General features: G+C 51.6%; 1 protein-coding gene across 4 annotated transcripts; it reads right to left on the bottom strand.

The window, feature by feature from the left end:
- Positions 1-77: 77 nt before the first annotated feature.
- Positions 78-24749, bottom strand: MED24 (mediator complex subunit 24). 4 transcript variants are annotated; one of them, XM_082604477.1, is made up of 26 exons: positions 24015-24749; positions 23413-23619; positions 23243-23325; positions 14419-14457; positions 13997-14070; positions 13400-13632; positions 11665-11776; positions 11362-11512; positions 10975-11088; positions 10421-10468; positions 9928-10010; positions 9556-9642; positions 9004-9115; positions 8403-8545; positions 7581-7618; positions 7058-7170; positions 6534-6712; positions 6316-6415; positions 5827-6002; positions 3274-3538; positions 2791-2972; positions 2523-2613; positions 2113-2212; positions 1173-1253; positions 799-915; positions 78-606 (listed from the first exon to the last, which is right to left on the bottom strand). In XM_082604477.1, the coding sequence occupies exons 2-26, from the start codon at positions 23540-23542 to the stop codon at positions 476-478; spliced, it is 2982 nt and encodes a 993-aa protein (XP_082460603.1). In that variant the 5' UTR covers positions 23543-23619; positions 24015-24749; the 3' UTR covers positions 78-475. The 4 variants fall into 4 exon arrangements, with proteins under 4 accessions (XP_082460603.1, XP_082460602.1, XP_082460604.1 ...); XM_082604476.1 differs by having other exon boundaries at positions 767-915; positions 24015-24745; XM_082604478.1 differs by having other exon boundaries at positions 767-915; positions 7058-7140; positions 24015-24743.
- Positions 24750-26526: the final 1777 nt, after the last annotated feature.

Below are 26526 nucleotides of genomic sequence, written 5' to 3' on the forward strand. Positions count from 1 at the left end.
GCTTCCTCCACCAGGGACTGCACGGGTCCAAGGCGGAGCCAGCGTTCCCCACCCCCTCGGACACAGGCACCGAGGGATCCATGAGGTCTTTATTTACAAGCCAGCCGAGGTGAACACACCCGTGTAAAAAGAGATAATATACATATATACACACATACCCTGCACCTGTAAAGTTCCCCGGAGGTAAATCCACTCCTGGGGAGGCACGCACAGGGGTCGGGCAGGAGGGCTGCAGTGAGACCGCCCGGAGTCAAGGAACCAGGCTGCTCACACGCATCAGGTGCCGGCAGTGGGAAAGGAAATTATGAAAGAAACTGGGAGCCGTCTTAGAGGTCAGAAGTCAGGAACAGGGGAAAGATCTGGAAACCGACCGAGGGCGGTTACATCATGTGGATATGAGCAATGATGTCTCATCTTTGCACACGTCCTTTTCTGAGGCGCCCGGGGCTGGGACCCTCCCTGCCAGGCCCTGCGGTCACTCCAAGCCCCTCAGAGGGCGGCAATGGCTTTGGCGGCCACCTGGCGGCCCAGGGGCAGGCTGAGGTCCGTGATGGCCAGAACCACCTTGGGGCTGGACATGACTGACACCTTCACCAGTTCCGATACCTGTCAGACAGACAGACAGCTGCTCAGCAAGGTAATGGTGGGTGTGACGTCCAGGAGGAAGGAGCCCTCCCTCCTGGCCGCCGGACCCCAAGCTCTCCTGCGACGTGCTGCCCCGCTCTGAGCTGGAGGGTGGGCCAGCGGCCCGGGGCGCGGCACTCACGGTGGTAAAGGGCATGAACTGCAGGATGCTACCTCGGCCGCCCTGTTCCAGGCAGTCCACGCAGCCCTCCATGAACCACTGCGCAAACTGCGTGTGGGGGCCGGCGGTCCGAGAGCCCAGGATGGAGGAAATGAGCAGGAACAGGTTGGCTGTGAGGAAAGGGTGGCGGGGGGAAGGAGAAGAACTCCATGAGAAGGGTTTGGGAAGAGGTCAGGTTCTGGGAGAAGAAAGAAGTGCTAAGGGTGTCCCCCCACATGGGGACATCAAAAAGAGAAGGTACAAAGGAAAGCTGGGGGCGAGCCAGAGAGGGACGAGATGGGGGCCTGGGGGAGACAGGAGAGCTGGCAATCAGGGGGGACGGAGGGCAGAGGGGAGGAGGGTGGGGAGCGGGGCTGGGAGGCCTCACCCAGGACTCGGTTCAGCGGGTCTCTCATGTTAACCGTGTGTAGCTGGGAAGCTGACAGGTTGCTGCTCATGGACCGGTCCGCTGTGGGGCAAGCGAGGGGCACTGAGCAAACGGCCTCCTGCGTTCCGACGTGCCGCCCACGGGAGCCCTCACTGTCGGGGGTGGAGGGCCCGGCCGGGGAAGATGCTTGGGTCCAGTCACACGGGTCCCAAATACAGGCTTCCCCACAAGCAGGTAAGAGAGAAGAACTACCATCCGGTCAGCACCGCCAGGTGCCAATCTGAGGGCTGCATGTGGCTGAAACCGCTAATCCTCCATTTTACAGACCAGGAAGCTGAGACTAAGATTTGCTAAGTAACTAGCCAAAGGTCATAGCATCTTTCCTCTGTTCAAGTGCACCATTGGCCCCCTAGTCCCTAAAAGACCTCAGGGAAACTTCTAGGCTCAGGAGAAATCTCTGGAAACAGGAAAAATTAAATGCCACGTAAGAGCCCTTAGCAGGGAGAGGCGATGACATCTAGGGAAGCAGGTGGAGTTGGGGTGCTCTCCAGGCAGGAGGAGTGGGGAGCAGTCCCAAGTACCAGCCCAGGCCTGCTCCAGGTCTCGGGGCCTGCGCTAGGGGAAGGAAGGTCAGAGCCGTGAGTCGGTGGCACAGACTGTGCCCAAGGCAGTGAACTCACTGCCATGAGGAGTGGGGAAGGGTCAACTATGCACCCCGGGCTGGGACGGGATCTGGGCAGAAGAGCCTCAGCTCTGAGGGAGTGATCCACAGCAACCTTTGGTCGCTCGAGGATAGGAAACAGAGCAGCTGCAGGGGACAGACTGGGGCAGACTCCTCCCACAGCCTCTCTGACCAGCCAGCGAGATGCAGAGCAGCTCTCAGAAGGAGTGAGTTCCCGGGAGAGGAGACAGCCCGCCCGGCCCCTGTCCACACACTCACTGGGACTCGAAAGGATATTTGCATCTTCCTCGTTGGAGCTCAGCAGTCGCATCAGCTTCGAGGGCTGCATGTCATCCAAGGGGAAGAGGCTGATGTAATCCTGGGGGGCAGGAGAGCCACTGTTACCCACAGCTGCATCCCCTGATCTTCCAGGCCTGGAGCTCAGTTCAGAGTCAAGCCCCCATGGGCCGCAGGCAGCATCTCCAGGGGGTCAGCTTCCCTCTCCTCGCCCCTCCCACTACCCTAGGGAGAGACCCTCCCACACAGTCACCCCTGACACAGTGGCCCAGAGGCAGGGACCATGCCTGGCTGCCTGTGCCCGGGAAGGCACCTCTTACCAGAAGAGGCTCAGTGAACATCTGCTGAACAAGCACAAGGGCAATGAACGGGGGAAGGGGCCCCTATCCTACCTCGATGTCTTCGCGCTGTCTCTTCTTTTGGCGGGAGGACGCCTGCCCCTTGTGGGAAGAGTAGGAACTCAGGGCACACCAGACGGCCAGCCTGGCAAAGGGGTCCAGGAAAAGGGGGTAAAATCAAAGAGGCCCCAACGCGGTTTCTGTGCCCATGCTGATCAGGCCCCACCCGACAGGGCTTCCCCACAGCCCAGCTTCCTGGGCGGCCCAGGCAGGGTGCCCCACTCCGGGCTGGGGGGACTTAAGGCTCTCCACAAAATCCTACTTGGCGAGAGCAGTGCCAGGGGGGTCCATGAGGCTGTGCCACTTGGAGGAGTCGGTGAGCAGGCCAGGCAGGATGTGGCCCAGCAGGACCAGGGTCACTTGCTGCATGTCCAGACAGAAGATGGAGTACAGCAGCTCCACCGCCCGCAGCGTGTGCTCCTTCCGCGTCTCCTTCAACAGCTCCTGGAAGGACGGGGCAGAGGAGGACCGAGGAGCTGAGGGCCCTCAACGTGGGCAATGACGTCCTGCAACTCCCTTCAGACCCCAGGAGCTCCCGAGGCGAGGACCGGCCTCTGGAGTCCAAGGAGTCTTCTCTGCATTCAGTGGGCCTCGCAGAGAAGCCCAGCCGACTGGGCTGGGGGTTGGGAAGCCAGAGGACCAGACCACGCTTGGTCCTGTCAGGCGTTTTCTCAGCTGTCTCCGGTGGTCTGAGGACGCCTGTTCCCCCCAGCCCACACCCACCCCCGACCCCAGACCCCAGTACCTTAATCAGGTTGTTGCAGAACCAGTAGACGCCTCCCATGTGCAGCAGGGTGTCAAAGATGTGGATGGAGCGACTGTCCACCCATCCCTTCTCCAGCACCTTAGCAAATATGTCCGTCAACACCTCCTTGATGGGTCGCTTGGGGGGCAGCAGGTTCCAGTAGGGCATGGTGTCCATGCCCGTGGATGGGAACTTGATCTGTGTGGCCGTCTGCTGCAGCACGTCCGCACACATATGCTCCAGGATGGAGCTCATGATCACCACCCTGATGGGGGGAGGGAAGCGGGAGGGCCTGTGGTTCAGGCAGCAGCAGGTTCAATAGCTGGGGTGGGGGCAGGAACAGGCAGGCCCAACTCTTCCCAGGACTCGGGTTACGGAATTAGCCCCATTCTATGCTGAGGGAGGAGACAAGGGGAAGTTGCAAACCCCTAGGAGACCTGACCCCACGAGTCCTGCTCTGGCACCAGCCTACGGGGGGCGGGGGCACTTGCCTCCCCCAGGTCATTCTAGCAATATATTCATTCATACTTTCTCTCACTCTCTCTCCAACTTCCTCCATCCCCCAGGCCTGGGCCCTGACAATCCTCTGGCATAAATAAATACAATCATTTCCGTCTAGGCTGAGTGCTTGCAGGGGTTCCCCACCCAGCCTTGGCCTCCTCCCAAAGTAACTGTTACTTCCAGGACAGGGGCCCAAGGGCTGCCCCACAAGACTTTTCCCGGCCGTTGGTAGCTGGGCAAATATAAGTATACACCCAGGAATTTTCTCATGAAGAGTCTTTGACAGTGAATGCAGGCCTGGGCCTGAGCGCTAACCGTTCGGGGAACACTGGGGGGCTCTGGGAAAGTCACTATGACTTTCACGGCCACTATTTCCACCTGCCTGATGGAGCCACAGATTTCCCAGATAGGAGTCAGGGTGCTTAGAATGGATTATGTCACAGAAAACAGTCCATGACTTTTGCGGGAGGATGATGAGGGAGGGGAGGAATAGAGGAGATGGGATTTTACCGATGCTCCCAACCTCATTTCAGCTCAGTGTTGCCACTTCTCTTAAAAGACATCCTGATGGCTACCTTGTGGGTCATCACTCATAACTCATCGCTTGGTGCATGCCCACGTTCATAGCAGCACTATTCACAAAAGCCAAGAAGTGAAGGAAACCCACGTGTCCATCAACCAAGGGAAAGATAAGCAAAATGTAGTATATACATACGATCCAGCCTTAAAAAGGAAGGAAATTCTGACACATGCAATGACATGGTTGAACCTTGGGGACATTACACAAAGTGAGATATGCCCGCCACAAAAAGACAAACACTACATGACTCCACTTACATGGGTACCTAAAGAAGTCAAATTCATAGAAACAGAAAGTAGGATGGTGGTTGCCAGGGGCTGGGGGAAGGACAGGAAGGGGTGCTGTTTAACGGGTCCAGGTTCAGATTTACAAGATGAAAAAGTTCTGCATATCTGTTTCACAACAGTGTGAATATACTTAACACACTACTGAACTGTACCCTTAAAAATGGTTAAGGTGGGGCTTCCCTGGTGGCGCAGTGGTTGAGAGTCCGCCTGCCGATACGGGGGCACAGGTTCGTGCCCCGGTCCGGGAAGATCCCACGTGCCGCGGAGCGGCTGGGCCCGTGAGCCATGGCCGCTGAGCCTGTGCGTCTGGAGCCTGTGCTCCACAACGGGAGAGGCCACAACAGTGAGAGGCCCACGTACCGCAAAAAAAAAAACAAAAACTGGTTAAGGTGGTAAACTTTATGTTATGTATTTTTAACTTCTTTTTTTCTTTTTCTTTTCCCTACGGTACGCGGGCCTCTCACTGTTGTGGCCTCTCCCGTTGCGGAGCACAGGCTCCGGACGCGCAGGCTCAGCGGCCACGGCTCACGGCCCAGCCGCTCCGCGGCACGCGGGATCTTCCCGGACCGGGGCACGAACCCGCGTCCCCTGCATCGGCAGGAGGACTCTCAACCACTGCGCCACCAGGGAAGCCCCCCGTATTTTTTTAAAAAGCTTATGGGATGGGCAAATGAACCAACACCGCTGAACTCAACACAGCTGAAGTCGCTAGGGAGGTCCTCCAAGTCCCTGAAAAGCCCAGGCAGGAAAATGGCACAGAAGATAGCTGGGCCTGAAGGGGCAGGGTAGGGAGGGGGTGGGCAGGCCCAAGGCCTGTAAAATCTACAGATGGGCTCACGGTTCCTTAAGAATGACAGAGCTAAGATAACCATTCCGTTCTGGCAAGCCAGCTGCCCAGGACTCGAGCTCCTTGAGGGCAGGAATCAATGCCACGTGGGGTCTGTAGCTCTGGCGCACACACAGCGGGTGCTGGATAATAACACTCCCGGCACAGAGACACACACTAAGCGTTGCTGAGTCAGTGAGTGAAGACGTGATTGAGAGCGTGAGTGAGTGAGGAAGAGAGCGAGCAGGTGAGCGGCATGTTCGGGAAGGTAAGAGAAGAGGAAGAGAGCGGTTCCTGGAGGCGCTGGCTTCTCAGGACAGACCTGCAGAGTTCCAGAAGGGAGGGGATGGGCCGCTGACCTCTCGTTGTAGAACTGCAAGGTGTTCTCGCTGTACAGCGGCCCTGCCAGCTGGCGGATCATCTGCAGCGACTTCTCACGCTCGTCCAGCCCCAGCATCCGCACGTGGGCCACAAGCCAGGCCACAGCACACACTGCCAGGCTGCACACCTTCCCCTTGATGTTATCGGTGATTTTCTGGGGGGGGGGGAGGGTGATGGGGTCACCCTCTCCCCTTCCCTGGCCACCACTTGCCCCAGCCTCCGTGGGCAGCTCAGCGCGGCAGTGGGATCCAGGGCCATGTTCCACGCCTCTTTTCACCACAAGTCTGATTTTCCCCAAGTTCCCTGCGGGGGAGGGAGCAGCTAAGACTATGACTACAAGAAAGATCAAGAGCCACACGCAGGCTCCTGGATTAAGGGCCTTTTCGTTCTTATGAAATCTAACAAGCTACCAAAGACTGCCTCTGTGTCTCAGGGAAGAGAGAAGGCTGCTGGAATGGTGGGGCTACCTGGATGGACTCAAAGGCCAGCACCCCATTCTCCCAGGCATTGAGGATTTCCAAGATGGCCGCCGAAATGTTGAGACAGGCCTCGTGCCACTTCATCTGCCTACAAGAGGGTGGGAATGGGAGAAAAGTCACCACTGGGGGGCGTGGGACGGGCTGAGGGAGAGGGTCTGGGCCCTACCCGCACCACCACCCTTGGAGTGGGCGCCCAGGCCACTGACACCAGCTTTATCTCCGAGGAGTTGTTGAGCAGAGCCACCAGGGACTCCACTTTGGTGGAGTCGGGCCGGAAGCAGGGGTGGTCAGGGTTCAGGATTTTTCCCTCCTCGGGCATGCAGGTCTGCATCCAGGTCTCAAAGAAGAACACCTCTCCTCCCGTGTTTGACTCGGACAGGATCACCTGAGAAAGGAGGGCGTGGGGAGGTGCAGCACACTGCACCTCGTTTCCTGCCCAGTGGCTCCCCCGCTCCCAGCCTGAAGAACTGGGGACAAATTGGTCTGAGGGAGAAAGACAGGGGCTATGCTGCCACCTAGTGGTGGGTGTGGAACTGAAGGATTCAGGACATGACAAGGGGGCATCTATTGACTTGGGGCGGGGGCATCTGATTTCTGCAGTCAGGAGAACTAACTGGCTTGGGACATTGACGGGGGTGGGGTAGGGGGTGTGTGAGGCAGGGAGAGTTATTGGTTGTTACCTTCCCCTTTGTCCCAGGTGCCCCAATCGTGACTGCTCCCCGTCACTCACCTCTGAGCCATAGGTCTGGGCCACGTGGCACAGCATGAGAAAGGAGATGTCAAAGAGCAAGGCTCGAACTGAGGCCGCCTTGGCTGTGAAGGATGAAAAGGCTGACCCCCAGCCTAGGGCAGGGGCCCAAAGGCCTTGTCTGGGTCGGGAGGGGCTCAGGATCTGCCTCAAGGAAGGTCAGGGACCGAGGGGCTCCTTCAAAGCTCTGAGGCTCAGAATCCTTTTCTTGAGTCTCAGTTGGAACATCATCCCTTCCTTGGAACCAGACTCCTGAACCCTCCTTTCCCCCAACACCTGACCAAATCGTAATGGGGGATGGAGAGAGACAAAGGGTGGTTTGGGAAGAATGCTTTTTCCAGCATGACCCTCTTTCAAGGCTCCCCAAAAGCTTCAGTCAGTCACCCCTGGGGGAGAACACAGCCTCCCCAGGATGAGCAAAAGCGTCCCCTTCCCTCCCCTGTTCTCTGCCTCCACACCCCTCCTTCAGCACCACTGGGTCTGGGGGTGTGTGGAGCTGACTTACTGCTTTCTTCACTGCGGTGTGTCGTGAATTCGTTCAAACTGCAGAAGGAATGGAGACAGGTCGCATCAACCAGGGCAAGGGCTGGGCAGCGGCTGGGGTCAGGGGCTCCGCCCACTCAGAGAGGCGGTCACTAGCGTCTGAATTATGGGTTCAACTTAAAAGGAACACCATTGCTACAGAAACAAGAACTCTTTCTATTTTTAAAAGATTTCCAAGGCCTAGAGAATGGCTCGCTGAATGGAACAACATTCTATACATCAAATTCCAGGTCAATCCAAAAAGTCAGCAGAATTTGAGTCCCTTATTAGTAAGTGGGTATGAACACAATCCCTTCACATCTGCTGTTCAACACCTCGTCACCTTGCCAAACACCTCCACTCCATCCTCAGCTGAAAACAGCACTTCCTGTCCAGAGAATGGGCCCTTCCCTCAGGTCTCCAGCTGGGATGCTCTGCCTTGGCATCTCTGGGGAGACTCAGACCCCAGTGCCTCACCCTTATTCTGCCACCTCTTCCTTTGTTTTTTTGCTTTCTTTCTTTTTAATATTTATTTATTTATATTTGGCTGTGCCGGGTCTTAGTCGCGGCACACGGGATCTTCACTGCAGCATGCGGGATCTTTCAGTTGTGGCATGTGAACTCTTACTTGTGGCATGTGAACTCTTAGTTGCAGCATGTGGGATCTAGTTCCCTGACAAGGGATCGAACCTGGGCCCCCTGCATTGGGAGCACAGAGTCTTAGCCACTGGGCCACCAGGGACGTCCCCACCTCCTCCTTCACACATGCCTCCCAGACCCTGGTCAGGGGCTCAGGCTTCCTTACTTGATGAATTTCCGGGCAAAGGACTTAAGCTTCCCAGTGGCCGCAGCAGCAGCCAGCAGCAAGTCCAGGCTCTTCCCAGACAGCATGTGGCCCAGGACTCCTAGCAGCCCCTCCGGGGACTTGGAGTGGTCTGCATCCATTGTCTGGGGACAAGACAGGAAATCAAGTCCTGAAGAACACTGAAGACCCCCCCAGATATAGCCTAGCCACAGTTTCTCTCTCTGCATGTCTCCATTAAACGGGATACCAGGACCTGCCATTTAATCGACATCTGACTCCAATCTGGAAATCCGTTCCTTAAATTCTCTGCTCTCCGATCCATTCCTCTCGACTAAACTGGGACGATGGTGCTGGAGTCAGGATGGGCGAGGTCTCTGCTGTGCGATTCAGCGCTGTTTCCACACCCACCACAGCGCCTGGCTGACCAGTGAAGCTCAACAAACTCTTGTTTCCAGGGGCGCTTCCCTCACCTTCCCCCTTTCTCTATTTCCAAAGTAACCAGAAGAGAGAGAGGTCCGTGGCCTATTTACTTATCTGGAAGAAGAGGGAAACTGGAAAGAGGGAAGGTGTGCCCCTGGTGGCAAGGGAACAGCACACTCACTTTGAGGATGTTGGTGACGGTGGGCTCCGCGCGGAGGATCAGCCCGGGGTTGGGCTGGATGTTGGCATTTTCATCTGATTTCAGCTGGGGTGCGTGCTCCCGGTCTGCTTTGCTGTGTCCACAAGAGAAGGTAAGGGAACAGAGATGAATTCCTGACACGCTCCTTAGTCCAGGCCCAGAAGCAGAGGCACAGAGAAGGCGCGAAGCACATAAGCACCAGGGGGCTCGGGGGATGCTTATGAAAGTGCATCCAGTATCGCAATTGCTTCAAATCGTCTCTAGTCATTACATCTGTTTAGAAAGTTCATTTAAGACTGAAGGAAGTTTTACAATTTCTACTTCGATCACAAAGGAGGGCGAGAGTTAAAGCCCTAACAATGCAAAACCCTGGTCTGGAGAAATCAGTGTCTCCTGTCCCTGGTAACCCTAGGTGTGGTTCCCGTCACCCACACTCAAACCCTCGACAGGAGGGAAAAGGCACCCAGCAGCCCAGTCTGGACGTGAGGCGGGTGGTCAAGGGGCCCTTGGGCCAGCCCGGGAGCTCATCCTTACCGCTTGGCCATGAGGTTGTTCGTACTGGCTTCAGACAGAAGCCCCTGCTTGCTACATTCTTGGAGTAGGAAATTTGTACAGTCACAGCTGTGAGGGAAAAAGATGATGGGGGGCCTAGGCATACTGCAGGGGTTACTGAGGGGGAGCCGTGAGGCCCTGCCCAACATCCCCCCTCCTTTAGGGTGAAGGACATTTTGAGTGCCTGAGGGAAGGCAGAGGGGCTTGGGCACTCGGCAACCACGGGGCCGCAGCCTCCTGCCCCTGCCGAGGGGAGGAACAAGGAGCCGGTCCCCTGGTGCTGATCTGGCACAAGGAGCAGGGGAAGAGCCGTAACTCCTTCCAGTTCAGCGAGGTGAGCCGGGGACCTCATACTTGCAGCGCTGGTCAGCTTTGTCCAGCAAGGGTGTGAGCTTCAGCAGGAACTCAAAAGCAGAATTGACATCCTCGGTAAAGTCCTGCGAAGAGACAGAAACTGCCACCTGGCTTCCAGGTCCTCCGCTTCACCCACGGCCCGTGATGTGGGCTCACAAAGGCACCCTGCTGGGTACAACAGCCTACAGGTCGGCCGTGCCCACTGCTGGCTTCCAGCGACTGGACGAGGACAATATGGGGCATCACTGCTCCCTGCCATCTCGGCCCTGGTCATCTCGGGCACCCTTGCCTCCGGAGCAGCCTGGCTGCCTTCTGTGCGTGGATGCCCACAGATGCTCAGGGGATAACCCCCGCTTCCAGCCCTCCCCAGCACAAGAACGCACTACCGCCCAGGGAGGGCCAAGTGACCCTTCCCTTGCCCTTGTTTCTCCAGAGCTGTAACAAGGATTCACCTGTTCCCATGCCAACTCCCCATCTCATTTCTTTAACTTACCTTGTCCCCATGGGAGTATTTCTTCAACTTCACCAAAACCTGTGGAATCTAGAGGGTGAGGCAGGAGGAAAAACAGGAAGCTCAATTTCTTCTCTCTTTCACCCAGAACGAAAGGCATCCCTTCCGTCCCCCTGCTCTGGGTTGAGACAGGAACACTCCTGCCCTGGAAGTGAAAGCACTCAAAGAGCCAAATGAGAAAGCTGACATCTACCCATGCGCCCGCTGCCCTCAGCCTGCAGGGCCCAGGAACCCCTCACTGCCGTGGCTCAACAAGGAAATGCTCTAAGTGAAAGTGGGCTCCTGGAGCTGCCCCGTGCCAACATGGCTGATGACCAAGCTCCCAGCACCTGTGGGCCAAGACATGGCAGAGGCCTGCCAAGCAGGCTGAACAGCCTGGGACCTTCAGGGAAAATCAGGGCAACTTGTGCTGGGGGACCTGGCAAGCTGGGCATGAAGTCAGTGGGGAGAAATGCGGGGCAAAGGGCCAGGGTGTCTCCGCTCTTCCTGAGAACCATTCTGAGACTGGCTCTCTGTGGCTCCCACGTCCCAGGTACCTTGAGGAAAGTGAAAGCTGTCCACTTGAGCTCCCCCGTGCCCTCAGGAGACTCGATGAGGCCCACGAAGCAGGCTTTCCAGATCTCCAGGACAAAGAGCGGGGTGGGGATATGCTGTGGGAAGACCCAAGGGAGAGCATAAGAGGGTGCCCACCCCCCTCCCGTCTCCTGAGCCCCGGGGGTCAGTGGGTCACAGGACGGCAGCACAGGCACCTCCCCGACTCTTGTGCAAGGACCAGGGACAGCAGGTGACACGGCAGAACCATTCCACCTGACAGAACCATGCACGTTCCACCACGAATTAGGAGAAACCCTATTTCTCCCTTGAAAGACCAGAAGAACCCTCCCTGCCGCCCCGGGGACAGAGAAGCAGCCCTGGCCTCCCACCTGCATGCGTTTCACCATCATCAGCTGCTCCACCAGGGGCTGTGTCTCGCCGGTCAGGTTCATGGTGCCCTCAAGCAGGACCACCGCGTGGACTGTGGGGAAGCCAGTCTTGTGCAGCTGCTCAGAGTGCACAGACAGCATGGTGGGGATGCTGAGGGGACACAGAGGGGACAAGTGTGCGGGGGGTGAGGGAGAGTCAGAGAGGAGGTGAGAGTAGAGAGGTCAGGGCCCGAGGCCACGTCTTCCCTCCCGTACCCGGGCCTTTCTGCTCTCCCTTCACCGGATCACCCTGGGAGCAGGTACCTCCTAATGAGCGCGCCACACTGCTCAGCCTGGCTCCGGAGCTGCGGGTTGCTGAGGTTGGCCAGGATCTCCCCAAGCTTCAAGAGACAATGCTCGATAGCAGTCCAGGAGGCTGGCAGAGAAAAGAAAACGCAGAGAATCACGGGGAGCAGAGAGAGAGAGAGAGACTGGCCCCAAACGCCTTGACCTGGCGCCCCCTGGGCCCACGAAAACCACGCAGGGAGGCTTCCCCCGAGGATGGCCTGGAGGCTAGGGGCCTGAGGGCGGCATGCACTGTTTCCAGAAGGGGGGTGAGCACCACTGATGAAGCCCGATTCCTTAGGGGTCGCCCACAGCTGACTTCAGAAACTAGGTACGGCAGAAGACAGGCAGTGACAGAGAAAGGCCCAGGGGCTTGCAGTCCAGTGGCCAGAACAGGGTGGTGACCACAGATCATTTCGAGAGTGGGCCAGCCTTGCAAGCGGCCACCGCTCTCCACCCCAGCCAAGCTGGATTCCTAAACAGCCTTCTGTGCTCACCCGCTCCCTGTCTGGGCCTTTGCTCTCGCTGTCCTCCCCTCTGCAAAGCCCCTCCTACTCACCTTCTCCCCTCACACTCTCACTGTCCTGCGAGTCTATGTTCAAGACCCAGCTCCTTTAACAACTTACCCAACTGGTCCAACCCACTGACCTCTTACTCCTAAATGCCTGAACTCATGGTCTATACCACAGAGTTGGGCACTTCTAAGTCACTTATCCTAGTTACACTTCCAGAGGGTCAAGTGATGAATAAGGGCACCAACTAGCCCATTAACCTCCACGTAGCAGAGGGGAAAAAAAACACAAAAAGATAAGACCTGAGATCCAATCAAATTAAGTTAAAAATTCATTCATGTTTCAGCCAATAAACATTTGTCAAGCGCTCAAAATAGACAAACTGTCAACACAGCCCATTTTTACACAGTGATCATCTTTCTGGACTTTTCATAGCCCATAACCATATTCTGAGAAGTAATAAATATACTAATCCTATAACAAGGTCTTCAACCAGGTCCTAAAGACCTGGGTGTCACCCATTCCAGCATTCTCGTTACAGGAGAACAAGAGATCCTTAGGTAGTCCCAAGCCTCATCAGCAAGACCGTGGCCTTCAGGCCCCATGTCCAGAAATACCCGTCTCCCTCCCACCAGGTGATCTGTCTGATCCCGGGCTCTGGAGGGTTCCAACATTTAACATCTGCACTTGATTCGAGAGGTGTATGGCTCAACAGGCCTGGCAGCAGGCAGGCACTGCATTTAAAGGGATGTTTTAGGCAGCACTCAAACACAAAAGTTATTTGCATTCAGATGAGTAACATGGAGACAAACACAGCGAATGGATGGTGTGCTTGTCTTGTCCTCTAGTTTTTTCCATGTATATTATGTACTAGCCTTGCTCCCCACTAGCATGTACACTTGTTGAGGGCAGGGACCCTGCCACATGCCCGTTCGGTAGCCCCCCGCCCCCACCCCCAGCACCTGGCACAGTGCTGGGCATACAATAATGCTCAGTAAATACCTGTTGGTTGATTGGCTCGGGTGCCACCCTGCCCAAGTCCCTGGGATGTATGCAATGCTTATGGGGAGAAAAAAAAGGAAGTGGGATGATTTCAGATCCTCCTGGAAAAAAGTGGGATGGCATCCTGCCTCTCCCCTCTCAATTAAAGAACCGGCTATGGGAGCAGTGACGGGTGGGGCTCAGGGAACCAGGGGACATACAGGCCTCCTCTAGTTTGGCGATGTGGAGCAGGGCCCGGTTCTTGGTGCTGCTGAGGGTCTTCTCCAGGCGCTGCAGGCACATGGCAAGCTGCTTCTCACCAGCCGCTGGGGTGCCGGCCTCCAGCCCCTCCCGGAGCCGCTCTGCAGAGGCTGCGGTGCAGCGCAGCAGCCAGTGGAGGGCGCTGAGAAGGGCCCGGCACAGCCCGATGCACTCCTCCGCTTTGCCGTGACAGCTACCGGGAAAGGATGCAAACTCTGTCTTCGATCCAAAGGCTGAAATCCGACCCACACCCATGTTCCCCAGAGTGCCTGGCGCTCCCTTACTAGGGAAGAAAGTTGGGAAGCTTGCAAAGTCCTGGGGAAGACTGCCCTGCTGGCTTTCACTGGATAAGATTTCAAATGAGCTACTCCAAATAGAGAAGAGGCACTTTAGTCCTAAGGGAGTAAGTAGAAAAGGATGCGGATGGGCGGGTGCAGACAAGCAGGTGGGAAGAAGTGTGGGAACCGACAGAGGTGGCCTGAGCCTGTATGCCGGGAGCTTCTCCTTTACGCTAAGATAATGCTGGAAGGCGGTGAGCTCCTCATCCCCGCCATTACCTCAGTCGGTCACAAAACATGTCCATGATATCCAGCAAAGCCTGGACACACAGGTCCCGGGAGAAGTCATCAAACTGTGGAGAGAACAGCGGCGATGCGACGGGGTGTCCCAGTCACACCCCAGTCTCAAACATGAGGCAGCTGGCGCATTCAGGAGTCCTGCTCATCTTTCCTCCAACCCCAGGTTTCAGACTCGGCAGCCTTTCAACATTGGAAATGCGCTCCTGATGGCCAGTGCCCACTTCCTAGGATCCCCCTCCCTCTAATGGAAGGCAGCCGTGCCAGCCAGAGGCATGCTGTGCTGCCTGCCCAGCCACAGAGGTCACTCGATCAGAGCAGTCAAGGAGGTGGGGCCCCATCTGTCACTACCGTATCTCTGTCCCTCCATCCCCCATCTAGCCTGTGAGTGGCTATGGTCATACCTTACTGATAGCTGTGAGGACGGAGGAGTAGGACACCATCTGGAGGGAAGGAAGAAAGATAAAGTTCAGACAACTGGTGTCTGAGAGGAACAAAACAGACACTTAAAGTTGCTCCTAAAATCTCAACCCCTTCAAGAGGCCTTCCACAAGCCCAGAGGCCGTAACACCAGGCACTGTGTCCATCCCTGCTTCCATCAAACTATGATTGACAGCACCAGCATAAACCCACTAAGAAGATGATTTGGGGGGCTTCCCTGGTGGCGCAGTGGTTGAGAGTCCGCCTGCCGATGCAGGGGACGTGGGTTCGTGCCCCGGTCTGGGAAGATCCCACATGCCGCGGAGCGGCTGGGCCCGTGAGCCATGGCCGCGGAGCCTGCAGGTCCGGAGCCTGTGCTCCGTAGAGGGAGGGGCCACAACGGTGAGAGGCCCGCGTACCGCCAAAAAAAAAAAAGAAGATGATTTGGGGGTATTCAAAGGGGCCACACACTGTCCACCGTATAGTACAAGGTTTGACTGCTGGTGGGCAGAAGAATGGACATGAGTGAGGTCATGTTACTCTCCTCCTGCAACTCCTACCAAGGGTGATTTTATCTGGACAAGAACTGGAGACATACGACCTGTTCCTGCAATGAATAGGTGGTAACTCCACTTTGAAATAGGAAGTGAATTTCAATACACACACTCATTCTCTAAGACAACTCCAGGACACCACCCAAAGCTGAAATCCTTTCTCGGTGCTCTAAGTAATCCTCTTAGACCCATCATTACACAGTGGGTACCTGCTGCCCCCACCAAACTAGGAGCTCCTTGAAGACAAGGGTGCTTAGGGAAGGTGGGAGGGAGACGCAAGAGGGAGGAGTTATGGGGATATATGTATACATATAGCTGATTCACTTTGTTATACAGCAGAAACTAACACAATGTTGTAAAGCAATTATACTCCAATAAAGATGTTAAAAAAAAAAAAGACAAGGGTGCTTTTACTCAGTGACCACCATCAACTTGTTAATGTTTGTAGAATGAATCAGTAAAACACACCTTTTGATCAATATTTCTCAAAGTAGCTTCCAAAGGTGCACTGTCCGACAGGGAAGCCACTAGCCCCATATGGCTGTTTAAGTTTAAACTAAAGTTAAATAACATTAAAAATTCAATTCCTTAGTCATAGTAACCACATTTCAGGTGCTCAACAGCCACATGGGGCTAGTGGCTGCTGTACTGGACAGCACAGATATAGAACATTTTTATCACTATAGAAAGTTCTATTGGGGGATGCTGTTCCAAAGGGTCCTCAAGATGTTAAAAACTTTTACACATGCACACACATACACAGAGCTTCTGTGTGATATGAATTTGAGAAACCCTGAAATAAACATGTACAAAGAGCTTTTTTTAAGGGTTCTTTTAGTAAAGAGATTTCTTTAGTATAGGACTGCTCTTACCCATAATAATATACTTGTTTACAATGAGACTCTCTGAGATCACTGGAGATGAAGCAAGCAATATTTTTCCAATTTATTTGACCAAGGAATCTCACTTAACTAGTATCTGCAAAACACATTTTGCAAAATGCCATCTGAACAGCAAGATCCCTGAGACAGAAATAGTGTTAAATTTATATGTTTCCCTAGAACCTAGTCTGGGGCCTACCACATAGTAGGACTGCTTTGGTTTGATGAATTCTAGTAACTAGCATTCTGAAAAAATTTTACCTTAAACACAAATTTCTATTAGTAGAACCTATTATCACCATTATAAGATTGGAGATGTAGTTCAAAAGAAATAATCTGTCCTGAATGAAATCAAACCTTACAGAGAGCTTTTAAGTTGTCATATTTTAAAAAAATAATTATAGCATGCTGATCAAACATGAATAATACTATAGAAAATAGTTACAACTCTATACTCAAAATCAGTGGCAAAATATACCAAAATAAAAAGCAGAATACAATGCCAGAAACTGTCAGGATAATCACCTGCCTCATAGGTTGTCTTCACTAGAGGAAAAGAAATTTCCAAAGATTTAAGAAGAAACCTAGGGCTTCCCTGGTGGCGCAGTGGTTAAGAATCCACCTGCCAATGCAGGGGACACAGGTTCGAGCCCTGATCCAGGAAGATCTCACATGCCGCGGAGCAACTAAGCCCGTGCACCACAACAACTGAGCCTATGCTCTAGAGCCCGCGAGCCACAACTACTGAAGCCCGCGAGCCACAACTACTGAAGCCTGTGCACCTAGAGCCCGTGCTCCGCAGCAGGAGAAGCCACTGCAATGAGAAGCCCGTGCACCGCAAGGAAGAGTAGCCCCCGCTCACTGCAACTAGAGAAAGCCCGCGCACAGCAACAAAGACCCAACGCAGCCAAAAACAATAAATAAATTTTAAAAAAAGAAGAAGAAAGCTAAGTCACCCTCAATGACTCAGTATGGCAAATTTTACATGCTTGGCAATGCCTTCCATGTATAATTTCTCCCTCACATGAACAGGCTGCTCTCTGTTCAGACATTTTTTAACCAGTATTCTTGGATAAAGAGGAACAAAACACACAGAGGACTTAAATACACAATTAGCGTTTAGTGCCACTCTCAGCGGGTCATGCTGTGAAGCACTAGCTGGTGTCTGACAGGGACCAGAAAGTTGGGAGCCTGCCTGGCAGGATGACCATAACATTCCAGGCGAGTGTTTGTTTATTAATAACTGATGTCCCCATAGCAAGAGCTTGGAAGTGAACTGAACCTTGTTGGATACCAACCGGAAGGGGGAGCTGGATGTTTCCACTAGAAACTGACCCCAAACTACCACAAGAGGAAGCCCCAATTCTGTATGTTCTAAGGGATGCTGTGAGTTACCATGAATTTATCGTCTCCAAATTCAGAATTGTGTTCAGTGAATTTCTGCTAACAGTATCAATAAAGCCCCCTACTCTAAAGACCAAAAATACTTTCCACATGGTGAACTGTTTTTTCACAGCAGGACTTATAACTTATCTCAGTCCTACTGTATCGATCAACGTAGAAGCTCTAAACTACCACCAGCCCCCGAGGCTGGAGCCCACTGACGCAGCCCAGGGCCCACCTGGCCAGCCCAGAGAGACCCTGCAGCTGCTCTCTAATCTCCCTTCTCTTCTTCATATTCGACGCCTTCAACTACTCCTAAGTGCCCTCTACACGCACAGCACTGGACCAAAGAGCCTCTTGACTCGGAGGGAAGAATAAATTACTACTTTTGCATACAGCACGTTACAAGTCATGGAGGTCTTGACTCGGAGGGAAGAATACATTACTAATCTTGCATACAGCACGTTACAAGTCAGGGAGGTCTTGACTCGGAGGGAAGAATACATTACTAATCTTGCATACAGCACGTTACAAGTCAGGGAGGTCTTGCAAATATATTTATTTCTCACTCACTGGTACTTCAGCCTCTTCCTCTCTCCTGCCTTTGCCACCAGTCTACGCATCTCAAGATGCTTCTCTTCTTAAAAGAAACTCCCGCAGGCCCTATACTTCCAATTAACCACCACGCTCTCCTCACCGTCACAGGAGTTCTCTGCACTCCACCTCCCCACCTTCCATTCACAGTGCGACCCACTCCAATCACTTCTGTCCTTCCCACCGCATGAAATCTCTCATTAAGCTCATCAACAAACTTGTTAAACCCCATGGACACTTCTCAGTTCTGATCTCGCTGACCTCTCAGCAGCATCTCACACCAGGAAACACCTCCTCATCCTTCGGTCCTCTCCTCCCTGGGCTTTTCTTTTTTTGGGCCACGCCTTGAGGCATGCTGAATCTTAGTTCCCCCACCAGGGATCGAACCCCCGGCCCCTGCATTGGAAGCACGGAGTCTTAACCACTGGACTGCCAGGGAAGTCCCCCCTGGGCTTTTCTTGATACCACACTCCCTTGTTTTCCTTCTCTCCTCATTGGCCCCTTCTTTTCAGACTCCTATGAGGAATTCTTTTCCTATGTGTGTTCCTTAAATGTGACTGGTTCCTTAGAAACATGGCTTGGGTCACTTCTTTGCTCCGTCTGCACGCTCTCTCTGGGTAAATCTCATCCGTGCCCATAGCTTCAATTACCACCTGCGGCTGACAACTCCTAAACCGTAGCTCCAGCCCTGACCTCTCCTCCTGAGTCCCAGACATCGATGTTCTACTGCCTACTGAGTGTCTTCTCTTTGACAGCCCACACAGGCGCTTTCCACGAAACAAGGCCAGAATCAAACAAGGCATCTCCACCCCTCACCTGCAATGCTAACAACAGTCCTGCTCTTCTCCCACCGTCTCCTTACGATCCCATCAGCCATCCAGATGTCCAAACCAGACACCTAGACACTGGCCTTGACTTCTCCCTCTCCCTCACACCTTTCATCCAGGTAACCACCAAGTCCTCGCAATGCCACTTCCTAATTTGTTCTTGAATTCATCTTTTTTTTCTGCTGCCGCTTCTCAAGTTTATGTTAGTATCATCTCTTACCTGAATCACTGCAACAGCCGAAATCAGGGGCTGGAAAACAACAGCTCGCAAGCTAAATCTGGCTCATCACCTTTTTTGTAAATAAAGCTGCATCAGGACACAGCCATGTCCACTTACTTCTAGATCGCCTACACATTATAGGCCTGCTAACAGAGACCATACAGCCTGCTAAGCTGAAAGCCTTTACTATCTGGTCCTTTACAGAAAAACTGTCTCCCTGCTTTCTGTCTTACCTCCCTCCAACTCATTCTTCAAATTGCAATCAGAGTGATCTTTCTAAAATTGATCCACAAATCCCACAAATCCACAAAGTCAAGGAAACCCCAATCAAAATGCAAAAGGCCTTTTTAAGGAACTTAAGTTGAGTCTAAAATCTGTCTGGAAAAGAAAATGCCTGAAAATAGCCAAGAAATTTTTGAAAAATAAAACAACTAAGGGAACACTTCCCTAACAAGATATCAAACATACTATAAAGGTATAGTAATTAAAACAGTAAAGTACTGATACAAGAAAAGACAAATATGTCAATGAAATATACTAGAATGTCAAGAAATAGACACTAGTCTGTAAGAGAATTTAAGATATGATAAAGAATGGCCTATTCAATAAAGGCAGTTGAGCCAATTGTCCATCTATTTGGAAAAATAAATAAATTTGGATCTCTTCCTCACACCAGAATAAGTTTTAAATGGATTAAACAAAGTGAAGTGTTGGCAGGAATTAAAGACTATATTTTGATCCTTGGAGCAGGGAAGCCCTTATGCAAGACAAAAGCCATATAGAGGAAAAAATGGTTAAATCTGACAACAAATACATATTTAAAATTCTGGGGAGGGACCTCCCTGATGGTCCAATGGTCAAGAATCCGCCTTCCGATGCAGGGGATGCAGGTTCGATCCCTGGTCAGGGAACTAAGATCCCACATACCACGGGGCAACTAAGGCCGTGCGCTCTAGAGCCCGTGAGCCTGAACTAGAGAGAAGTCCACGCCCACAACGAAGATCCTGTGTGCCGCAGCTAAGACCCGATGCAGCCAAATAAATAAATATTTTAAAAATTAATAATAAAATAGGGCTTCCCTGGTGGCGCAGTGGTTGAGAGTCCGCCTGCCGATGCAGTGGACACAGGTTCGTGTCCCGGTCCGGGAAGATCCCACATGCCGCGGAGCGGCTAGGCCTGTGAGCCATGGCCGCTGAGCCTGCACGTCCGGAGCCTGTGCTCCGCAATGGGAGAGGCCACAGCAGTGAGAGGCCCGTATACCGCAAAAAAATAAAATAAAATAAAAAATAAAATTCTGGGGAATTCCCTGGTAGTCCAGTGGTTAGGACTCCATGCTTTCACTGCCGAGGGCCTGGGTTCAATGCCTGGTTGGGTAACTAAGATCCTGCAAGGCACGCGGTGCAGCCAAAATAAATAAATAAGATTCTTGGGGCTTCCCTGGTGGCGCAGTGGTTGAGAGTCCGCCTGCCGATGCAGGGGACACGGGTTCATGCCCCGGTCTGGGAAGATCCCACATGCCGCGGAGCAGCTGGGCCCGTGAGCCATGGCTGCTGAGCCTGCGCATCCGGAGCCTGCACTCCGCAACGGGAGAGGCCACAACAGTGAGAGCCCCGCATAACGCAAAAAAAATAAATAAATAAATAAAATAAAAAATAAATAAATAAATAAATAAATAAGATTCTGCATGCTAAAAAAATAAAATGATAAAGTAAAAAAGTGATAGAAAATTTAAAACATAAAAAACAGACAATGATTACAAGATAGAATACACTAAAAGACTTAAAAATCAGTAAGAATTCTTGGAGTGATGAAAATGTTCTAAATTGACTGTGGTGATGCTTGCACAATTCTAAATATACTAAAAACCAGTGAATTGTGCACCTTAAATGGGTAAACTGTATGGTATGTGATTTATATCTCAAATAAAGCTGTTACTACAAAATTTAAGAAAACTAATGACAGAAAAATGGGCAAATGATATTCATAAGTAATTCACACAATATACACAGAGAGCCAATAAACATATGAAAAAATATGCTCAATATCACCATCATGGAAATACATCTTATAACATGTTGTAATTTTTTGCCTCTCTAGAAAATCATCTTGAAAGATTCAACCTTGGCAAAGGTGTGGGGAAATACTATCAAGCGCTATGGGGCAGGTGTAAACTGATACAATCCTTTTTTTGAGGGCAATCTGCAGGATCTACTGTAATTTAATATGTGGGCACTCTTCAAATCAGCAATTCCATTTCTAGGTATCTATCCTAGGGAAACAGTCCCAGATATACAGAGGCAAGTACAAGAATGTTCAGTGAAACACTGACTATAACAGTAAAAAAATTTAAAACAACTTAAATTACACTACATATGGAACATTAGGCAGCAGTTAAAAAGAAAAAGGTAGGGACTTCCCTGGTGGCACAGGGGTTAAGAATCCGCCTGCCAATGCAGGGGACATGGGTTCAAGCCCTGGTCCAGGAAGATTCCACATGCCGCAGAGCAACTAAACCTATGCGCCACAACTACTGAGCCTGTGCTCTAGAGCCCGCGCACCACAACTACTGAAGCCCGTGCACCTAGAGCCCGTGCTCCACAACGAGAAGCCACCACAGTTGAGAAGCCCGTGCACTGCAACAAAGAGTAGCCCCCACTAGCCACAACTAGAGAAAGCCAGCACACAGCAATGAAGATCCGACGCAGCCAAAAATAAATAAATAAATAACAAATAAATTTATTTTAAAAAAAGAACAAGGTAGATGAATATGTGCCAACACAGAAAGCAGACTTGACGCCAAGAGGAAAAAGGAAGCATAAGAACCATGAGCCAGCTGAGGAATACTACTCAGCTTTTTTTTTTTTAAGATTTATTATTTATTTATTTATATTTATTTTTGGCTGCGTCGGGTCTTAGTTGCGGCACACGGGATCCTTATTGAGGCATGCAGGATCTTCTGTTGCGGGTGCACGGGCTTCTCTCTAGTTGCGGCGTGTGGGTTTTCTCTTTAGTTGTGGCGCACAGGCTCCAAGGCGCGTGGGCTCTGTAGTTGTGGCATGCGGGTTCCAGAGACCGTGGACTCTGTAGTTTGCGGCATGCAGGCTCTCTAGTTGAGGCGTGCGAGCTCAGTAGTTGTGGCATGCGGGCTTAGTTGCCCTGCAGCTTGTGGGATCTTAGTTCCCTGACCAGGGATCAAACCCATGTCCCCTGCATGGTAAGGTGGATTCTTTACTGCTGGACCACCAGGGAAGTCACTACTCAGCAATTTTAAAAAAAGAATGAAGGGCTTCCCTGGTGGCACAGTGGTTAAGAATCCGCCTGCCAACGCAGGGGACACTTGATGCCAAGTGTCAAAGAATATCCACATTTATCTGAAAGGCTTATTAAAATGTTCTCCCCTTTTCAAACTAAATACCTGATGTGTGAGGCCAGATTTCCTTCATATACTTCAGCTGAAACAGCCTACTGCAACAACTGAATGCAGAAGCAGCTATGAGAATTCAGCTGTATTCTATTAAGCCAAATTAAAGAGATTTGCAAAAATGTAAAATGATGCCACTTTCCTCACTAATTTTGTTGTTTGTTTTGTAAAATATGGTTATTCTTCATTAAAATCTTACTTATATTAATATATAATGGGTTTACTTTTTATTATTTTTAAATACATAGTTTTTACATTTCTCGGCTTTCATTTTTAAAGTGGTAAATATGAATAGATATAAGACGTCTAAACAAAAGCTCTGTAGGAGACTCAATTTTTAAGAATACAAAATGTCCTGAGACCAAAACTGCTACTCTAGCCATACCACATTATTTTCAGTTCCTAAACATCATGGGATGTTTGTCTCCCAGCCGTTGCATATGCTTTTCTCTCTGCTTTGCACACGCTCATCAATCTGCCTGGCTAACTCCCACTCAACACTCACGTCTTGGTTTAAACATCACTTCCTACCCGGTTGCTCAGACTGGATTAGGTATCCCTCCTATGTACTCCCATAGTACTCTCTCCGAGGCTATATCATAGTCCCATCCTGTGACTGACTGCTTATTTACATGCCTGTATTACCCACTGTATTCCTTGAGTGCTTGGATTAGACCTTGTTCACAGCTAAATCCCCAGAGCCTATGGCACCGTCGGGCACATACAAGCATCTGTGAATATCTACTGATAGAATTAGTTACTGTACTATTCATCATAACCAATGAAGTATTATTATTTTCACAAGAAAACTGGGGCTCGGAGAAGTGATGTGTTCAAACAAATTGACCTAGAGAGTGTGAGCTGAGAAGTGTATTCCAAGTCTTTTACCTTCAAACCCTCATTCTCTGGCATAGGTGGAAGAGTTTACCTGGGAACTAATGGCATACTTCAGGTAGGACAGGATGAGAGGATTGGGGGAAGGTCCAATCATGGCCTGTTCAAGTAGCGCTTCTGCAAGGGGGTAACAAAGGACGACTGAGTGGTTACAGCACTTCTGGGTTTAGCCCTCCCACCCTTCCTTCCTACGTCACTAGAGACCTGCTAGGTTGAGAATGTCCCAGGTGGCTCCTTTGGGGAAGAATTTCTTCATGTTGATCGCCCACTGGTAGTCACTCCACCGCTCCTTCCAAGCTTGCAAAATGGCTTGCTTCAGGTTCACCACCTTCATGATTTTACTCTGAGGAGGCGGGGCCGGTGGCGGTCAGCCTTGAGGTGAAGTCGAGCTAGAGAAGGGGCGAGGGGATCCTGAGGAAAAGAACGGGGGGCGGGGGGGGGGTGCAGCACAGAGTTAAATGGAATGGAGAAGATACAGAAAGATTAAAGGGAGGCAGAACTAGAATGGGAAAAAGGAGAAAGGGGCAAAGCAGGGATCCTGTCAGGTTTTTCCCTCCTGAATCAACTTTCTCTAAACTGGAGCACTAAGAAGAGGGTGTCAAAGGGGCTTAATACGAAGAATAAATGGGTAGCAAGGGGTTAAGCCAGTTCCGGTTGCCTAAATACGCCCTTAGCTCTGGCTGCGTCCCTCAGCCACTACCACCCCAAATCCAGATTCCCCCCCACATTCCCTCCACCTTCCCCGACCCTAAAACTATAATTCCCCCTTTCCTTTTCATCCACCACCTCCCCAAATTTAAGCCTACCGGATAATCCAGTCCTAGATCCTAGGTACCGCCATTTTGGCACCTATCAAAGAGCTAATTTTCTATTGGCTGGGAGTAACAAACATGAACCAGTAGGTATGCAGCAAGAGACCGCTCATGCCACGATGTCTTCTGGGAATTGTAGTTCCTTGGACTCCGCTAGCGAGGACGCTAAGCGAGGAACACGAGAGACGAAGCTGGTCAGCTCGCATTGTTTCTCTGCTTTAGGGAAAGACTACTAGGAGCTGAGGCATCGCAAAGACTCGGGGGGCTTAGGGAGAAAGGCTCTCGAAAGGTCTCCCGCTATCAGGCATCGTCCAGTGACGTCACTGTCGACCGAGCATTTAAATCGCTTTCCGACACCCTTCCATTACCCGTAGTTAGTAGGCACACCAAAGGTGTGGCATACGTTCAGCAATAGGTTTTCTCTTTCCTGGCCTCTTTTTGTTCTCCGAAACCCCTGAATCTACCTGAGTTCTTCTCATTTCCACACCTGTATTCCAGAAGTGACATTGAGTCTCTGTCAGTTGTACACACCTCACCCACTACTTCACCCCCAAATCTGGAAGTCCTCTCAGAATCTCTTGGCCCAGAATACCGCTTGACTACAGAGAGACGTAAGGAGGAAACTGAGGTTTAGGATATAGAAAATAAGGAAAGTTTGAGAAACTGTTATAGTCAAGAGGGCCTAAGGAGACACGATGACTAAATGTAACTTGGTATCCTGGATGTGATCCTGAAACAGAAGAACATTAGGTGAAAACTAAGCAATCTGAATAAAGCATGGACTGTCGTTAATAAAAATGTATCAATATTGGTTCATTAATTGTAACATGTACCATACTACTGTAAGAGGTTAAAGGCGGGGGGTTGGGTGTGGGGTACATAAGGACCCTCTACTATCTTCAAATTTTTTCCTATAAATCTAAAACTATTCTTCACAGAAATGTTTATTAAAAACAATATGATGTCTCGCTTTATCCTATGGAACCATATTGTAGATAATTATGTCCAGTGTTTGGGGTATTAGCCCTTCTTCCTCCCTTCCCCGCAGTGAGAAGCCAAAAGCAAATGCTACCCACCTCTGACTCCAACATCTGGGCCTCATCTGAGCTTCCCTACACACAGCCCTCATCCCTGTCCTGTCCCGTGGAGAGGTCGTCGCTAACGTTTACAACCAGAACAACATGGAAGCCTCCAGCCAGTGTCCTGCTAACCCTATTTTCAGCCCCCCATCCCATACTGTGAGGAGCCTCATATCCCCATCCATGAGTCCAAGCTCCATCCATATTTCCCAATAACCATTCTTTGGTCATCCTTTCAGTGGCAAAATCAGTTCTCAGAGGGATGACTCTGGAAGAGCAGTCCACTAAGGCCCTGGAAGCAAACATGAGACCCTCAGGGCAGAGAATAACAGGATCCTGGGTATCTGGAGCATAGTCTAAACAGGGAGACAAGAACTCCTGTTCTGAAGAGGAGAGTGCACCTGGAGGAGAGCCAGATCACATCCCTCTAAGGTCATGACTGCCTATGGCCTTCCTCCATCCCCATAACCCACCCACAACCCCTTCCATTCTGCTCCCTTTAGTGCCTGCCCAAGTGACACCACGGGGGAATAATGTTTATACAAAACAGCTGCTAAATATGTGTGGCCAAAGCTTACAAAGCAGGAAGGAGGGAGAACCCAGACTCTTCACACTTAACCTCCAAACTGCCCCCAGCCACACACACACACACACACACACACGCGCGCACACACACTGGAGACAGCCACAGACCCTTTTCTCAGCAGTCCCTCCTTCCCTTCTTCTCCCAGGCCCCTCACTCTACCTTTGCTTGCTTCCCTCCTCTCATCTCTTTGCTGTTACTGCAGCTTAGGGCTCCCCACCTTGACCCATTCCTGGATCCTGCAGCTCCTTCCCCATCCCTCAGAGCCCAAACTGCCCTCTTGGAGAAAAACTGTCAACTTTGTTACTGCTCCTGACTTAGTAGGTATTTGGTCCAGTCCACATGGGAGTGGAGAATGTTTGGGCCCTGAGGATAGTGATAGTCTGAACACAAATCATCCCCTTCTGTCCGGAAGCTGGCAGATCTCCAGGGGGGCGCCTCCTCCCCACTTTACAGTGGCAGGGAGGTGGCTTCTGTGGTGAAACAGTCTGCCTTCCCTATCCCCCACCTGTCACCAGCAGCCCTTTCTCTTGGCTTGGTAGGGTTTCCCCAAGGACTGGACTCCTAAGGGTGTAAAAGAACTCCCTTATTATTATTATGTTTTGGGGGTGGGGGGCCGTGCCGCATGGCTTGTGGGATCTTAGTTCCCCAACCAGGGATTGAACCTGGGCCCTTGGCAGTGAAAGCGTGGAGTCCTAACCACTGGACCACCAGGGAATTCCCTAAAAGGGCTTCCTTAGTTCTGGGCAAGGGCTCTTTCCAATTTCTCTACTTTGTCCTGACTCTCTAGTCTGTCAATTTCAGAGACAGCCTTTCTGTACACTACTGCTTCCCTCCAGACCAG

Source organism: Mesoplodon mirus, assembly GCF_964341445.2.
Source record: "Mesoplodon mirus genome assembly, chromosome: 18".
Taxonomy (NCBI): domain Eukaryota; kingdom Metazoa; phylum Chordata; class Mammalia; order Artiodactyla; family Ziphiidae; genus Mesoplodon; species Mesoplodon mirus.

Coding starts and splice junctions, on each gene's coding strand:
- MED24 (XM_082604479.1), bottom strand. CDS start 23,542: ATGAAGGTGGTGAACCTGAAGCAAGCCATTTTGCAAGCTTGGAAGGAG. Junction 14,458..23,242: donor AGTATGCCATTAGTTCCCAG/GTAAACTCTTCC, acceptor CCTTCCCTCCAG/ATGGTGTCCTACTCCTCCGT. Junction 11,089..11,361: donor TGATGGTGAAACGCATGCAG/GTGGGAGGCCAG, acceptor GTCTTCCCACAG/CATATCCCCACCCCGCTCTT.